Below are 18,607 nucleotides of genomic sequence, written 5' to 3'. Positions count from 1 at the left end.
ATAGCATTAACACTGGCTTTGTGACATACATCTAGATGGAGTTACCCACCTCAGTGTTCCTTATCAAGGCAAGACATTGGCATCTTATGAAGCCTCCATGGCAGATTGTGTTAAGGAATATCATGACAGTTCATTGTGATCCATGTGAAGGTAGGTGTAAAGGTGGATGATTTGTACAGAGGCAGGCTCCATCACCATCCCTGCCCATTGCTTGTAGCCTCAGTATTGTCCACATTAAATTGCAATGCCTTGGCTACAGTCACCAATGTTTCAAGGATCAGTAGCTTCTGAGGCCAACTGCTGTCAAGAGCTTGGAAGAAATAAGCAATGCCTGGCCATTACAACTTCTTTTATTCTAGGGATGTCTGAATGGTGTGCTCATCACCCTCACATGAATGCATCTGCACCAGGTCTGACAACTAAAAAGACATGAGAGCAGGCATTTAAGAGTGAAGTGAAGTTATATTTACACACCATCACATTGGAGGCCACAAGAAGAGTGTTTTCAGAAGCAGCAGAGCTGAGCTGAGAAGCTCTTTGACATCCCCTGGCTACCTGATAAATGAACAGTGCTCTGAAAGCTTGTACTTTTAAAAAACATGGTGTCATGTGACTTTTAATGTTGGTTGATCACTGACTGAAACACCCAAACAATCTCCAAAGCAGACTATTGCTCCTCAATCTTCAGAAACCCAGGCAGGGGCCTGCAGTAAATAAGCAGCTAGTATAAGGCATGTGGCTACCAAGAAATGCCTTATTTAAAAAGAGAGTTCCACTGTCCTTTAATTGGAATCTTCAAATCAGAAATCTAAGTAACCCCAAACTTTCAACCTCAGGCCCACAATAATTGTTAAATATGAACCATTTATACATTTAAAATAAAAAGTGTCTCTTTAAGTTAGTTTTCAATTAGACAAAAGTCAACACAATGACTCTGTATTAACATGGAACAATTAATATCACTTTGCTCAAACAGAAATTGTACATATTGTAGATGATTACATAATTAAGTACCATATGCTGATGATAATCATACAGCACAGTTGTATGTTGAAGGCCAAAGCATTCGTCATAGCCTGAATGAGCTCAAGGGAATTGGCACATTAGATAATCAGTCGAGATAGTAAAATTAGGTGTTGTGCTCAGTTTTGATTCTACTTGGCCAGAACTGAATTGAGATATAATACATGTACTATAAAGCATATCGTATATGCATATTTTTTTAACTGTGGGTTTGGAGCCAGAATTGACTGATAAGATGAAAATCTCTTGCTTTGATGACTGGAAATGGTGACATTTGGGATCCCAACTCCATTTTTGGTGGGTATGTATCCACAGCACAAATAAGCCCCAGTGCCAGAGAGAGTTTTCAAAGTTACTCTGTTTTGGCAGTGAAAGAAAATTGATAATATAAGTGGATACCCTTGCAAGGTTAAAGGTGCACTCTTTAGTAGCATAGTAAGGTCATGCTTTACCAATGCTAATCAAATTCTGAAAAGTATTCAGTTTTTCATAAATGACAAATATCCTCCTCATCAGTGCAAAGACATAAATGGAAGACAGAAATAGCATTGTAGTTGTGTTGATTGACAGGAACAGAAACATTCAGAAAGGAGATATGCATTGAAAAGGCAAGATATGTAAAGTGACTTTCTATCTCTTTTTTGACTTTATCTGCACCATTCCTTCTTTTCTATCTGCCTCTCTACTTTTCGCAACTTGATTTTGACTTTTCCCTCCCAGCTATCTCATTCTTCCTCTCTCTTTACCCCCTCATGCATCACAACTTTGAACTCCAGTGAGACGAAAACTGATATATGACTATTACTTCACACCATTATATTGAACATGATTTAGTGATGCCAGTGTTGGACTGGGGTGTACAAAGTTAAAAATCACACAACACCAGGTTATAGTCCAACAGGTTTAATTGGAAGCACACTAGCTCCATACAACCTTGTCACGGTAGACACTACAAGACGTGTCAGAGTGTGGACATAGATGCCACCATTACGTGTGGGGACACCTCCCACCTTGTACATGGCAGGTACGCATGTGACTCAGCCAACGTTGTCTATCTTATACATTGCAGGCAAGGATGCCCGGAGGCATGGTACATTGGGGAAACCGAGCAAAGGCTACGACAACGGATGAATGGGCACCGCACAACAATCAACAGACAGGAGGGTTCCCTCCCAGTTGGGGAACACTTCAGTGGTCCAGGACATTCGGCCTCGGACCTTCGGGTGACCATCCTCCAAGGTGGACTTCAGGACAGGCAGCAAAGTGGCCGAGTAGAGGCTGATAGCTATGTTCGGTACCCATAGGGTGGGCCTCAACCGGGACCTTGGGTTCATGTCACATTACAGGTGACCACCATTGCATTATACATACACACAGATACTCCTACACACACAAACTCTCACACACACACACACACAGGCACACCTATACACACGGACACACATACACACAGATGCGCACACAGAGACCCACACACACCCTTACAGACACACACATTCCTAAACTCACACATGCACCCCCCCACAGACTTAAGACACTCTGCACTCACTACACACACAAATACACTTTCTCACACTCACAACCCACAACCCAGACAGACACACACACACACACAGACATTCAAAGACCTACATGCACACATATATTTTGTGAGGTGAATTTGTACTTGCAGGGATACATTGTACTTTGCTCAAAAATTGCATGCATTCATGTAGAACTCTGAGCTCCAAAACCGCATGAATTTATGTAAAACTCCGTTACCTCACTTTTTAGATTAGAATCAATCTAAACATCATGGCATAGACAGAGAACACAGGGGGCCAATACCTTCTACATATTGTCTAGCTATCACCCATTGTTAACAGCTAACACGAGAATGCAACTTTTTAAGAAAAAGGTTTTGTGATTTACACATGAAAGAAGTGAAACTATCACTGCATTCTAACAGATGAAAGGCTTAACAGACAATCAATTTTTCAATGTATAATTTCAATTACATCACATTGTAAATTTTTGCTATAAATTCTGTGTTAGGATTGAGCCCTCCACTATCATCTGATGAAGGAGCATCGCTCCGAAAGCTAGTGTGCTTCCAATTAAACCTGTTGGACTATAACCTGGTGTTGTGTGATTTTTAACATTATATTGAAGTTATGTATATTTTGATCTCTGCACTGAAGTACAACAAAAATGATCACTGCAAGGTACATTATAGAATTGCTTCTACAAAATGGAAAATGTGACATATTTATAGTTACATGTTTGTTTTATTGGAAACAACTCAGGCAAGACACACATTGCCAGTGAAGGACCAGCTTTGCAAAATCTTTTATTGATTCTCTGGTAGGTGAGGTCAGCAATTGTTAGTATCTGAAAGAACAAACATATACAATTACTGAAGTTTTTCTAAATAGAACAAAATACTACAAGTGACAATTGCAGCAAAATGTCTGGTTAGAAGACTCTTTGCTTTATTTTCAAGTACACTTTACAAATAGCTTGTCTTCACTACTGCAGGTTTGAGTCTGAATAATTAATATATTGCATGCAACATTTGTTGGTAAATGCAAGCTACAAAAAGGCAGTTTCACTATAAAGGCAACCTTTAAGGGAACATCTGCAGTGTTGCACAAATATCCTTTGACATTACTTGGTTCTTCATTGAAACTTTTTAGATTGGTCAACCTGTTCATTGATTTCTGTGCTTTTTCACTTGAAGACGTTTATCAGAGTGGCCAGTGAAATGTTTAATTCCTGACTGAATACCTGCCAGTGTCTGGAAGAATTTCAGCTTTTGCAATTATTTCTGAACATGCTTTAATCAGGCACTCAGGATGTAACTGGTAAAGGCCATTTCTTCATCCATCAGCAATTTAGAGAGCACCTTGCTTTAAGTTTTAGTGCATGAAATGGATGCCGAAAACCAATTGCTATCCTTACATTGCTAGGTGGTGAAATTTATGGGTACGGATTTTAAAGAAGCAGTATTAATTGACAACTTAGCTACTGTTTCTTTGGTATTTAAAGTTTCATTAGATGATAAGTGCTGACACAATGCAAGTTCTAAAGAGAAAAGCATAAAGAAGCACTTGCATCAGCGAATTTGTTTTCTCTTAGCTCACCAACTGACGTTACTGAATTTAGTTTGACAATCAACGTGCTTGTGCAACCGATGGTCACTATAGTCTGAAATAAAGCAGAATCGTAGGCTGTCATATTGGTCTTCAATACCTATGTGGAACTGAAAACAAAAAATGTTGGAAATCAGTGGATCAGGCAGCATCCATCGAATGAAAGTCTAGATGACTCTTCGTCAGGACTCTGAAGAATCATCGAGCCTTGAAACATTAGCTTGCTTTCTCTCCATAGATGCTGTCTGACCTGCTGTGATCTCCAGCATTTGTTGTTTTCAGTTCCAAATAAGTATTGAAAAACAGTAATTTGCCCCCACAGGTAACTTGTTGTAATCTCCATAGATAATGATAACTTTAAAAAGAACTTTTAAATTTTAATTAATGGCTAAAAGGCTGACACAATAATATTTCACGTTTAATACTTTATTGAAATAAAACACGGAAAGCACTAATTACTAAATATTATCTTTGTTGAAAACATCTACTTTAAATCACAAAATAGATCGATCTCTTTTTGTTTTATCACAAGTGAAGACACACTCCATAGATATACTTTATACAGTGCTTTAAGTAAGCATACAATTTTCTTGGAATTTGTCCAATGTGATTCCTAGCTCCTGAGGGCTCACTTTTTATTTTCCTTTATTGGCTGGGAATTTTTAATGTCAGAACTGTTTTTTGGAGTGAGACAGTAATAGTTTTTTCTTGGAAATGTCTTTTCTCGTGTAATATAAGCAAATCTTCCACCTTCATTTTAACTCCTCATGAATTTGGTCTTTTCAATCCAAGCACAAACTCCCACCCACTTTCCTACACAGGGAGCCATCGTGTCTGGCTGCCTGTAGCTGCTTTCCTTTCTCTAAACAAAAACAGAAATTGCTGGAGTAATCTCAGCAGGCCTGACAGCAGAAATAAAGCAGAGTTAAAATTTCGAGTCCAATGACCCATCATCAGAACGTTAACTTTGCTCAGTCTACACAGATGCTGCTTGACCTGCTGAGCTTCTCCAGGAATTTCTGTTATTAGATTAGATTAGATTACTTACAGTGTGGAAACAGACCCTTCGGCCCAACAAGTCCACACCGCCCCGCCGAAGCGTAACCCACCCATACCCTTACATCTACATCTACCCCTTACCTAACACTACGGGCAATTTAGCATGGCCAATTCACCTGACCTGCACATCTTTTGGATTGTGGGAGGAAACCGGAGCACCCGGAGGAAACCCACGCAGACACGGGGAGAACTATTATGTTTCAGATCTTCAGCATCTGCAATTCTTTGTTTTATTCCTGCTCCTAGAGCTTGCCAGACAGAATAGGTCACACAAATCCCTTCATTTTAACTTAAATTGAAGACAGTCCCAAACAACACTTTTATATAAACCTCACAATTGCAATAAGTATTAATATGTATATAACTTACTTTTGGCTCAGTTCTGCCTTTGGAACCGACAGCAAGTTGCACATTCTGATGGCAAAGAGATAGCAGTGACTTTGGCAGGTAAGGAGTTTGAATTTGAATTTGGCAGGTAAGGGGTTTGCACAGGCCTCCAAGTAGGTGACACATGAGGGTGAGGGTTGCATGGAAGTGGCAAGTGTATTGGAATTGGTAGGCCAGACCATGTGTGCCTGGCAGCAGTATTTTAGTGGAGCTCCCAATCCAAAAAAAAAGCTTTTTTGTTATTTCATAATCAGTTTATATGTTGGGGTGTGTACATACCACAGGTTCTATATATGTTCCCTTAATATTGCATTTGAAGCACAAATTACGTACTCAGGATTTTGATTGAATTGAGAAAGAGCTGACAGGTAGGTCCTGAAGCTGCTATGTTTAATAACTGTCAAATTGCAGTGAACCAATTATCAGGCAATTCTGGGGAGGTGTTAGTGCAGTGGTATGTCATTTGGATTAATGATCCACTGGCATTTGGGTCAATGTCAGAGTGACAAAGCCAATGCTTTACGACCAAGGTAATAGATTTTAGATACAATTAATAAAAATCTAGAATTGACAGCTCATCTCAATCGATTGTTGTAAAAACCCATTTGGTTAATAAAATCTTGCTGATCTGGTCTAAACTTTGGTTAGGGACAGCTGGAATACTGTGTGTTTACTTCTGGTCACCACACTATGGGAAAGATGTGATTGTACTGGAGGGGTGGAGACAAGATTCCTCGGAATGTTGCCTGGAATGGAGCAGCTTAGCTATGAAGAGAGGCTGGACAAGCTCGGGTTGTTTTCTGTAGAGCAGAAAAAACCGAGTGGGGACTTGATTGAGGTGTATAAAATTATGAGAGACATGGACAATGTGGACAAAAAATAGCTGTTCACCTTAGTTGAAGTGTGAAAAGCAAGGGGATATAATTTTAAAATGAAAGGCAGAAGATTTAGATTAGATTTCCTACAGTGTGGAAACAGGCCCCTCGGCCGAACAAGTCCACACCGACCCTCCGAAGAGCAACCCGCCCAGATCCATTCCCCTACATTTACCCCTGACTAATGCACCTAACACTATGGTCAATTTAGCATGGCCAATTCACCGGGCCTGCACATCTTTGGATTGTGGGAGGAAACCGGAGCACCCGGAGGAAACTCACGTAGACACAGGGAGAATGTGCAAACTCCACACAGACAGTTGCCTGAGGTGGGAATTGAACCCGGGTCCCTGGTGCTGTGAGGCAGCAGTGCTTACCACTGAGCTACCATGCCACCCTTTTTTAAAACTCCATGATTACATGCTGAATTGAAGGAAAAATGTATTCACCCAGAGGTTGGTGAGAATCTGGAATGCACTGCTTGGAAGGGTAACCTTCCACAACCTTTTATAAAGAACTTGGATGAGTACTTGAAATAGCTATGGGCCAAGTGCTGGAAAGAGAGACTAGTGCAGATTCAGAGTAGTTTTTGTCAGAACAAACTTGATGGGCTGAAGTGCCTCTAACCATACTGTGTGATTATATCATACATATGGCATGGCTTGTGGTTGACTCTTAACTGTTTTGTGAAATGGCCTAACAAGCCTCCTAACTGGGGGAAATTCAAGAAATTGTCAACAAATTCTGAGCTTGCTAGTGATACCCTTATTCCATGACAAAATGTGGCTGGAAGGTTATTGAGCATTGTTAGACCCATACTACCATGTAAACGGCGCTTTATCAATGCATGAGAACTTTTTGTAACAGTAGACTTCCAAACTTACCAGGGAGGAAGCTGTGCTGCTTCTGGTCCTAGGAAATGAGGCAGGGCAAGTTGAGAACGTTAGAGTCGGGGAGTATTCAGAAACTCTCAATCGTAACATAATAAGATTCAATATTAAGTTAAAAAAGGATAAAGATTGTTTACTCATTAAATTCTGGACTGGAAAAAGGGCAGATTTTAGGGATCTAAAAGTTGAACTGGAGTACGTCGATTGGAAATGCATTTTGTTGGATAAAACAGTGGATGAAAAATGACAGAATTTCAAAAGTGATAAACAAGCTAGACACCTACCCAAAAAAAACATATACAAGGTATCAAAAGCTACAGTAACCTGAATGACTGACTAAGGATATTGATGCAAACATAAAGAATTAAAAGGGGGCATATGATGTATGCTAGAATAATAATTGCAATAGAAATAAGGAAGAGTACCTTGAATGCAGGAAGAAGGCTAAGGCTGGAATAAGGAAGGCTAAGAGGCTGCTCCAAAACAAATAGTAAAACATTCTTCAAAAATATTATTTATGGTACAAATTTTTAATGAAGCATCGAGTGGGACCCATAAGAAACAAGCAAGGTAAGCTGCTCAGTGAAGCAAAGGATATGGCAAAGGTACTAACTGCATATTTAACTTCTGGATATACTAAATTAGAAAATTATGACAATGGCAGAGTTGAAAATGCAGGCGTTGAGCAACTGAACAATATAGCGATAGATAAAGAAGGGGTGCTGAAAAAGGCTGACAGCACCCCAGGTAGAGTGGTCATCAGGCCCAGATGGGAAGCATACTAGATTGCTGAGATAGATAAAGCAGCAAATTATGGAGCTGTTTACAGAATTTTCCAGGCCTCTCTGTGCACAGGATTAGTCCTGGAGGGATGGAGGATTGCAAATATGACACCGTTGTTCATGATTTTGAATACCTCAATAAGTTCACTGTAAGAAACAGGCAAACGATAACCCAGAAAATTGCAGACCTGTCAGCTTAACATCAATAACAGGAAAACCGATGGAGGCTACAACACGGGATAAGTTAAATATACACTTAGACAAAAATAAGTTAATACTTTATAGTCAACATGGCTTTGTCAAGGGCAGATTTTGTCTGGTAAATTTAATTAAACTCTTTGAGATGACACAGTCACTGGACGAGGATAGTGCTGTGGATGTTGTATATTTGGACTTCCAGAAAGTATTTGATATGGTGCCACATGGTAGGCTGGTTGGTACATTACAAATGTTTGTGGTCAATGGATACTTGGGTGCATGGATTAGAAATTAGCTAAAAGATAGTAAAAAGAGAGTAAGTATAGATTGCAGTTCTCAGATCGGAGATGAGTTGAAAGTGGTGTTCCTCAGTGATCAGTATTGGGATCCTTGCTTTTTTTCTGATTTCCATAAATGATTTAGGGATGGATATTGAGAGCAAAATCTCTAAATTTGCAAATGATACTAAGTTAGGGAGAATAGTAAATTGTGAAGATGATACTGAGTGACCTCAGAGGGACATTGACAATTTGATCAATTGGGTAGACATGCAGCAGGTGAATTTCAATGCAAAGAAGTGTAAGGTAGTGCATATTGGAGGAAGAAACATGGATAGATGATTCAGGCTCACTGGTACAACTTTGAGGGGAGTACAGGAGCAGAGATACCTATAGGTTCACATGCATAGTTCTCTGAAGGTGGCCAAACAAGTAAAAACAGTTGTTAAGAACTGAATGCAGGTTTGCTCGCTGAGCTGGGAGGTTCATTTCCAGACGTTTCATCACCCTACTAGGTAACATCTTCAGTGGGCCTCAGGTGAAGCTGTGTACATGATTCCTGCTTTCTATTTATATGTTTAGGTTTCTTTGGGTTGGTGATGTTATTCCTTGTGGTGATGTCATTTCCTGTTCTTTTTCTCAGGGGTGGTAGATGGGGTCTAACTCGATGTGCTTGTTGATAGAGTTCTGGAACTCTATCAACAAACACACCGAGTTAGACCCCATCTACCACCCCCTAAGAAAAAAGAACAGGAAATGGCATCACCACAGGAAATGGCATCACCACAGGAAAAGACATCCTTATTTCTGTCCTTATCATGGCTCAGTGGTTAGCACTGCTGCCTCACTGCACCACAGTCCCAGGTTCGATTCCAGCATCTGGTGACTGTCTGTGTGGAGTTTGCACATCTTCCCGTGTCTGCGTGGGTTTCCTCTGGGTGCTCCAGTTTCCTCCCACAGTCCAAAAATGTGCAGGTTAGGTGAATTGGCCATGCTAAATTGCCCATAGTGTTAGTTGCATTAGTCAGAGGGAAATGGGTCTGGGTGGGTTACTCTTCGGCGGGTCGGTGTGGACTGGTTGGGCTGAAGGGCCTGTTTCCACACTGTTATAACAAATGCACAGAGTATATGAGCAAGGAAGTGATGCTACACCTCTATAAATCATTGGCCAAACCACATTTGGAGTATCGTGTTCAGTTCTCGGCAACTTATTTGAGGAAGGATGCTAAAGTCATGAAGAAAGTTCAAAGGAGATTTACTAAAGGATACGAGGAATGAGGGATTTTAGATACAAGGAAAGATTAGAGAAGTTGGGCTTATTCTTCTTGGAGCAGTGAAGATTAATAGGTGAACTTATTGAGGTGTTCAAAATCTTGAACAATCTTGAAGGATATTCTGTTTCTACTAGTTGGTATGTCAGTAACTAGGGGTCATAATTCAAGACAGTCAACAAGATAGCTCAGAGTGAGATGACAAGAAACTTCTTTACTCCGTTCTTGGAATTTGGAATGTGCTGTCTGGAAGAGTGGATTCTATAGGAGGATTCAAAAGAGAACTGGATATATGTTAAAAGTGATTAATTTAGAGCTCTACAGAAGTATGACTAGAGAATGGGACTAGTTAGTAGCTTTTTTTTGGAAGCCAGTATCCCTGAAAGTTGCCATCCAGGTGGATAGTGCTGTTAAGAAGGCATATGGTGTGTTAGGTTTCATTCGTAGAGGGATTGAGTTCCGGAGCCGCAATATCATGCTGTAACTATACAAAACGCTAGTGCGGCCAAACTTGGAATATTGAATACAGTTCTGGTCGCCATATTTCGGGAAGGATGTGGAAGCATTGGAAAAGGTGCAGAGGAGATTTACCAGGATGTTCCCTGGTCTGGAGGGAAGGTCTTATGAGGAAAGGCTGAGAGACGGGTCTGTTCTCATTGGAAAGAAGGGATTTGATAGAGACATAGAAGATGATCAGAGGATTAGATAGGGTAAACAGTGAAAGTCTTTTTCCGAGGATGATGATGTTAGCTTGTATGAGGGGGCATAACTACAAATTGAGGAGTGATAGATTTATGACAGGCATCAGAGGCAGGTTCTTTATGTGGAGAGTGGTAAGGGCATGGAATGCCCTACCTGCTAATGTACTGGATTAGTGGTGCTGGAAGAGTACAGCAGTTCAGGCAGCATCCGAGCAGCAAAATCGATGTTTCGGGCAAAAGCCCTTCATCAGGAAGGGCTTTTGCCCGAAATGTCGATTTCGCTGCTCGTTGGATGCTGCCTGAACTGCTGTGCTCTTCCAGCACCACTAATCCAGTATTTGGTTTTCAGCAGCTGCAGTCATTGTTTTTACCTACCTGCTAATGTAGTCAACTCAGCCACATTAGGGAGATTTAAAAAATCCTTAGATAAGCACATGTATGATGATGGGATCGTGTAGGGGGACGAGCTGAGAATAGTTCACAGGTCGGCGCAACATCGAGGACTGAAGGGCCTGCTCAGCACTGTAACCTTCTATATTCTATGTGATTGGTTGAATGGCCTCGTGCTGTACTATAAATTTTGACTCTATGATTGAGCCTGCAGGAATACCTTCATTGTATTTCTGGTCTTGGTGATGCGGAGTCTGCTAATCATACCTTGATCTTGTTCCCTGTCATAGTTGCAAATTCAGTTTCCTGCCCAATGATAAATTCATTGTGAATCACATTGGTTCCAGGTGCAATTGTGATTTTCGAGTCGTTTCCATTCTGGACTATTTCTGTGATGCTTTTCAAGTCTTTCTCTTTTCCAATCAGCTCATTTGGAATTCCTGTAAATGGATAAAAGGAGAAAAACCTGAGAATTTGAATTCCCTGTCTGGTCTTTATTTCGATAGACTTTATCAAATTGAGCAATCAAAAACGTGACTGTTAAGGAGGAAGGTGGTACCTTTCTAACAACTGACCTTACCTAACATTGAATATCTCATACAAATTACTGTCCTATCAGAAACATATTTCCAAAATGCATCGTTGCTGAAAATTTGAGGTTGGGAATGGATCTAGGCTGTAGATCTTTAAGAATTTAAATGAATGGTGAACAAACCCGAGGGGCTGAAATATCCCATTTGGTGTATTGTCCCCAGGCCAAAGACAATATAAATAACTTTATTCCTGATGAAGGGCTTTTGCCCGAAACGTCGATTTCGCTGCTCGTTGGATGCTGCCTGAACTGCTGTGCTCTTCCAGCACCACTAATCCAATATAAATAACTTGTCTACTCTCACTGTCAATATGATGGATTGGGTGATTAGCCAAGGTCTTTTTCCCCAGGGGGTAGGGGACAGGGGAGTCCAAAACTAGAGGGCATAGGTTTAAGGTGAGAGGGGAAAGATTTGAAAAGCTCTTCAGGGGCAACTTTTCACACAGTGGGTGGTGTGTATATAGAATGAGCTGTCAGAAGAAGTACGGAGGCTGGTATGATTATATCATTTAAAATTCATCTGGATGGGTACATGAACAGGAAGGATTTAAAGGGATATGGGCCAAATGCTGGTAAAGGGACTAGATTAATTTAGGATATCTGGTTGTATGGATGGGTTGGATTGAAGGGTTTGTTTCCATGCTTTGAGTTATTGCTTTTACTCTAAATTAGGCAAAAGATATTAAACATTGTTGCAAACTATTAGATTAAAAGTGTGATATGAAGCACATTTGTTTCCGAAGAACCAAGAAGCTTCATAATTCCTCAGAAGGTGAGAAGTTGGAGCTGATTATATGGAAAAGCAGCTGCAGTTTAAGTTGGCTTCATTTAGATTAAACAACATGGTGTGTAACTAACCTCTAACAATGATTTTAAGGAAATGATTAATGTTATGCGTGAATATTCTGAAATGAAGAGACTTTGCTTCTGAAAAGCCAAGTTAGTATTTAACTCAAAACTTGGGGTGGGAGGTCAAGCAAGATTTGCTTGTATTGGGATTAAAAATGTTCCTTCTACCAATATTTTCACAAAGTTCTTCATGATCGTTACACAAGATCAATTTTCTTAAATACAAATTGGCTTTTAAAACATGATTAACAATATGATTAGCATTGAGAGAAAATCTGTAGTTGATAATGGTAACACAGATGAATTAGCTGTTAACAATTTAAATGGAGTTATTAAAGACATTGTTTAAACTTATATGTTAGTTATCATTAAATTACAGAATTCCTACAGTGTGGAAGCTGGCCATTCAGCCCATTGAGTCCACTCCGACCATCCAAAGAGCACCCCATACCCTGCACCCCAACCCTCAACCGTAGCTAATCCACCTAAACTACACATCTTTTGGACGAGATTCCCAGAGATTGGGTCATACACAGTTGAGGGAGGAAACCAGAACACCCGGAGGAAGCCCTCACAGACACAGAGAATATCGAAACTCTACACAGACAGTTGCTCAAGGCTGGAATCAAACCCGAGTCCCTGGCGCTGTGAAGCAGCAGTGCTAACCACAGAGCCACCGTGCTACCCATTGCTTAGGAACGGCATTGCCTTTATTATAATTTTTTTTGAGGGATTCTGGATTAATAGTAGTTTGGAGTAATAGTAGCAGGGAGTAATCTGCCAAAACGTAGTTTCAATTAAGAACTGCATGTTTATTTTGATGAAATCCAACTCAGTTAATTTTTTCTTTACTTACCTTCCGGAGAGAGTTCAGTTTGTGGAGCCGTGGCAGTGAGAGTGTGGCAATGGCTGGGAGTCTGGAGCAGGACTTTGACAGTCAACATGAGCCTGGATGGCGGTCGGTGGTGAGGTGTGGTTGGTGGTGAAGCCTTTCTTTATTTTCCTACTTTATACTAAGAAGAACTGTAATATTGAACTTATTTCTTTATTTTCCTATTCCTGTACCTAAGATTTTGTATCTAGGTACCTTTGTACCTAAGATGGCGCTGGGATTGGTGACTTTGCATACTTTTCATTGTACTCATGTACTCCTATACTTGAGTATACATGACGATAAAACTGAATTCTAATTCTAATTACTGTAAACAGTTTTCGTGAAAAGATCAAAATTCTCCTGATTCTCAAGTTCATGTTTTCCAGAGAATGAAATTTTGGTGGATCTTTGTGATGTAAAACTGAGATGTGAATGTGAATTTATTACCTTTGTACTTAGTATTTTAGTCCTACTCCTTTTTGGAAACCTGATAATAAACATTTTGGATCACTCATATGTGCATGTTAATGATAAGTGCAACTGTTTAATATTTAACAGAAATATTATGCAATGACCTCAATAAACTAATTATTTTCTCTGTTCCTTTAAATGTTTCCATGCCATGCATTGCAGTTCGTTAAGAGGACAAGATGGAAATTTACAGTGACGTTTTGCCAGTGTTGGTCTATCTCCCTCTAAATGACAGAAATGAGTGGTTTTCTCTCTCTTTCCTTCTTCAAAGTTTTCAGAATCTTTCCAAGGAACAGGGGAATCAGGAAGCCAATGTGTGTTGAACCATCTGCCACAAAACATCACTCAGGTATTCTGTGACTCAGTGTGTTGTAACTCCAATTGTTGCCATTAAAGTTTTTGATCTTCTCAATTTGTCTTATTAAGTTAAGTATCTTGAATGTTACAGTACAGAGACACACTAATGGTATGAAGTGATTTGAATATAGCATGGGAAAATGGCTTTGAGGTAAATGATCAGCCATGGGTCTAGAATCATACGGCGGTATCCAAGGGTTAATGATCTACTCCTACTCCTACGTTCTTAACAATACAGAACAACTTAGACCTTTGCTCGACATCAGATACGCAGAAGCATATAATCCAGAAGAGGGAGAATCCAGAGACATTTTGAGGCTTTAATATTTGTACGACACCAGGGAGCATAACAAAAATCCAACTGCCAAAGACTTTTTGGCCAACAAATCATTCTGCTTTGCTGGAAGTCAAAGGCAGCTAACATAGATGGAAATCTGCTGGAGAAACAAGACATTTTGCAGACAGGGGACAAACTCAGGGCAATAGTGAGCCACAGTATTCTTACAGAGGCTGGACCAAGGCTTCCTGATTTCAATTTTTCTATTTAGGATTCGCACCCTCATGCTTAAATTTATTAGTGACTTGCCTCAGTCTATTTCTGTAATTTTCACCAGCCTACAATCTCCCCAAGAATTCTGTTATGTGGCTTACGGTGCATCCCTCTGCCATTATTAATGGCTGGGTATTCAACAGTGTAAGACCCAACCTCTGGGAAGTCTTTCCTTAAACTCCCCTACCTTTTCTCTCACTTCCCTTTTTTCAAAGACTCCAGAACAATCAAGTCTTCAGCTAACCTTCTGTCATCCCTACCAGAATCTCTACTTCAAGTCCACTGCACATTTTTGAAGTATTTAACCTCTGTGAAAGGCCTTGGAATATTTTTGTACATAAAATGCACAACGTAACTGCAAATAACCATTGAAAAGGTACTTTTATTTTCCTTCGAACAATCAAGTAGCAGCTACGAATTGTCTTTGCCTCCAAGGATAATGGGTCTCAAGACTAGATTTGTGGCATGGGAAAATGAACTGAGCAATATCACCTCCTCATGGCTACACTGATTTTTAAAAAAAATCCCAGCCCATTGCGACTCCAGAGCTTCATCAGTAAATTATGAGATGGAATGCACCTGAATTCCATGGGAATGATGAGAAAGAGTAGGAGAGAGATTTCAGGCAATCTGAGGATTAACCCCTAGGTTAATTGGTTGGGTGCCAGAGATGAGCAGGCAATCATGATCTTGGGAGTGCAAAGAAATATGTGAAGAAATGGAGAAGTAGAGGAATATTTCTCTTTTTTTTTAACCGAGCCACATCGGTTCTGAAGGGCCACTGAACGCAAAATGTTAACTCTCTCATTTCTTTCCACAGATGCTGCCAGACTTGCTGAGCTTTTCCAGCAATTTCTGTTTTTGTTTCTGATTTCTAGCACCTGCAGTTCTTTTGGTTTTTATTGAGAAATGTTTTTTATTCATTTGTATTTAAATCACACTGCAGACAATATTGCATCTTTGGGAGATGTCTCAGTCTTCTTTTCGAAAACAAAATAATACAACCTCTTTTCGCTAAAAAAACAGGAAGATGTCTTTATTTAAAAACAGCTGTCTGTTGGAAGTTTCCACAGTAACCTTTGATCTATTTTCCCCTAGCACATCACAAAGAAGTGGTTTCCCAGAGGAAATGACAATAAGATTGCTGCAAAACATTCTGGCTGGTGCACTTAATGCTCACATAATCAGAGAGACTTCTCTTGTCACCATTCTCCAAAGCACAAACTTATTTCTAACCCAATGACACATAAGAAAAACTTTAACAAGAGAGAAAATATGTCTTGGCCTTGATGCCAAAATCCTGTTATAAGTTCTCCTTCAATATTCATCATACTTCCACATCTTCCATAATTTATCCATCAAACTCCTCTTGATCCAACTTCGAATTACTGCTTGATATCGGCCAAAATGTTACAAACAGAGGTGATTGAAGGTGCAACGACAACAGGTTTATTTCATATGTGTACACAGATGAATCAGCACTCTGACAGGCTGCTTCCCCAAAAGTAGTTGGAGTCTTATATTTATGCATCTATAAGTCTGATTTGGGGTGGGTTTAAACTAATCCAGCAGGGGGATGGGAACCAAAATTGTAGTTTGCTATAGAAAAGGTTGAGAGTAGGGAGGTCTGAAATCAAGTTTCGGGGACGCAAGATGGCACCGGCAAGCAAGAAGTTGGTTTGAAGTGTGTCGACTTCAGTGCCAGGAGCATCCGGAATAAGGTGGGTGAACTTGCAGCATCGGTTGGTACCTGAGACTTCAATATTGTGGCCATTTCGTTGTCATGGGGGACTTCAACTTTCCAAATATTGACTGGGAACACTATAGTACGAGTACTATAGATGTGTCAGTTTTTGTCCAGTGTGTGCAGGAGGGCTTCCTGACACAGAATGTAGACAGGCCAACAAGGGGCAAAGCCACATTAGATTTGGTACTGGGTAATGAGCCCGGCCAGGTGTTAGACTTGGAAGTAGGTGAGCACTTTGGTGATAGCGATCACAATTCTGTTATGTTTACTTTAGTGATATAAAGGGATAGGCGTATACCACTGGGCAAGAGTTACAGCTGGGGGAAAGGCAATTACGATGCGATTAGGCAAGATTTAGAAAGCATAGGATGGAGAAGGAAACTGCAGGGGATGGGTACATTAGAAATGTGGAGCTTATTCAAGGAAAAGCTACTGTGTGTCCTAGATAAGTATGTACCTGTCAGGCAGGGAGGAAGCTATAGAGCGCGGGAGCTGTGGTTCACGAAGGAAGTGGAATCTCTGGTCAAGAGGAAGAAGAAGGCTTATGTTAGGATGAGATGTGAAGGCTCAGTTAGGGCGCTTGAGGGTTACAAGGTAGCCAGGAAAGACCTAAAGAGAGAGCTCAGAAGAGCCAGGAGGAGACATGAGAAGTTGTTGGTGGATAGGACTAGGGTAAACCCTAAGGCTTTTGATAGGTATTTAAGGAATAAAAGAATGATGAGAGTATGATTAGGGCCAATCAAGGATAGTAGTGGGAAGTTGTGTGTGGAGTCAGAGGAGATCGGGGAAGCACTTAATGAATATTTTTCAACAGTATTCACTCTAGAAAATGACAATGTTGTTGAGGAGAATACTGAGATACAGGCCTACCAGACTGGGTGTGATTGAGATTCACAAGGAATAGGTATTAGAGATCCTACAGAGTGTGAAAATAAATAAGTCTCCTGGGCCGGATGGGATTTATCCTAGGGTCCTCTGGGAAGCCAAGGAGGAGATTTCCGAGCCTTTGGCCTTGATCTTTAAATCGTCATTGTCTACAGGAATAGTGCCAGAAGACTGGAGGATAGCAAATGTGGTTCCCCTGTTCAAGAAAGGTAGTAAAGACAACCCTGGTAATTATAGACCAGTGAGCCTTACTTCAGTTGTTGGTAAAGTGTTGGAAAAGGTTATAAGAGATAGGATTTGTAATCATCTAGAAAAGAATAATTTGATTAGGGATAGTCAGCACGGTTTTGTGAAGGGTAGGTTGTGCCTCACAAACCTTATTGAGTTCTTTGAGAAGGTGACCAAACAGGTAGATGAGAGTAAACCGGTTGATGTGGTGTATATGGATTTCAGCAAGGCGTTCGATAAGGTTCCCCACAGTAGGCTATTGTACAAAATGCAGAAGAATGGGATTGTGGGAGATATAGCAGTTTGGATCAGTAATTGGCTTGCTGAAAGAAGACAGAGGGTGGTGGTTGATAGGAAATGTTCACCCTGGAGTCCAGTTACCAGTGGTGTACTGCAAGGGTCGGTGTTGGGTCCACTGCTGTTCATCATTTTTATAAACGACCTGGATAAGGGTGTAGAAGGGTGGGTTAGTAAATCTGCAGGCGACACTAAGGTCGGTGGAGTTGTGGATAGTGACAAAGGATGTTGTAGGTTACAGAGAGACATAGATAAGCTGCGGGGCTGGCCTGAGAGGTGGCAAATGGAGTTTAATGCGGACAAGTGTGAGGTGATTCACTTTGGTCGGAGTAACTGGAATGCAAAGTACTGGGCTAATGGTAAGATTCTTGGTAGTGTAGATGAGCTGAGAGATCTCAGTGTCCAGGTACACAGATCCTTGAAAGTTGCCACCCAGGTTGACAGGGTTGTTAAGAAGGCATACAGTGTTTAGCTTTTATTAATAGAGGGATCAAGTTCCAGAACCATGAGGTTATGCTGCAGCTGTACAAAACTCTGGTGCGGCTGCAATTGGAGTATTGTGTATAGTCCTGGTCACCGCATTATAAGAAGGCTGTGGAAGCTTTGGAAAGGGTGCAGAGGAGATTTACTAGGATGTTGCCTGGTCTGGAGGGAAGGTCTTAGGAGGAAAGGCTGAGGGACTTGAGGCTGTTTTCATTAGAGAGAAGAAGGTTGAGAGGTGACTTAATAGAGACATATAAGATAATTAGAGGGTTAGATAGGGTGGACCGGG

General features: G+C 40.6%; 1 protein-coding gene across 2 annotated transcripts in view; it reads right to left on the bottom strand.

The window, feature by feature from the left end:
* Window positions 1–3,335: 3,335 nt before the first annotated feature.
* LOC140463969 (fatty acid-binding protein, liver-like) overlaps window positions 3,336–18,607 on the bottom strand; it is a 36,234-nt gene continuing 20,962 nt past the window's right edge. The window contains exons 2-4 of one of the 2 annotated variants that reach the window (XM_072558509.1): window positions 11,253–11,425; window positions 7,360–7,387; window positions 3,336–3,393 (exon numbers count right to left, since the gene is read on the bottom strand). In XM_072558509.1, coding sequence (XP_072414610.1) covers window positions 3,377–3,393; window positions 7,360–7,387; window positions 11,253–11,425 — 218 coding nt within the window. In that variant the 3' untranslated portion in view covers window positions 3,336–3,376. Of the gene's footprint in view, window positions 3,394–7,359; window positions 7,388–11,252; window positions 11,426–18,607 lie in introns of those variants that run through there. The other variant, XR_011954828.1, reaches the window with a different exon arrangement.

This window comes from Chiloscyllium punctatum, chromosome 39 (genome assembly GCF_047496795.1).
Source record: "Chiloscyllium punctatum isolate Juve2018m chromosome 39, sChiPun1.3, whole genome shotgun sequence".
Classification (NCBI taxonomy): Eukaryota; Metazoa; Chordata; class Chondrichthyes; order Orectolobiformes; family Hemiscylliidae; genus Chiloscyllium; species Chiloscyllium punctatum.
This window is presented reverse-complemented; position numbering and strand designations above follow the sequence as displayed.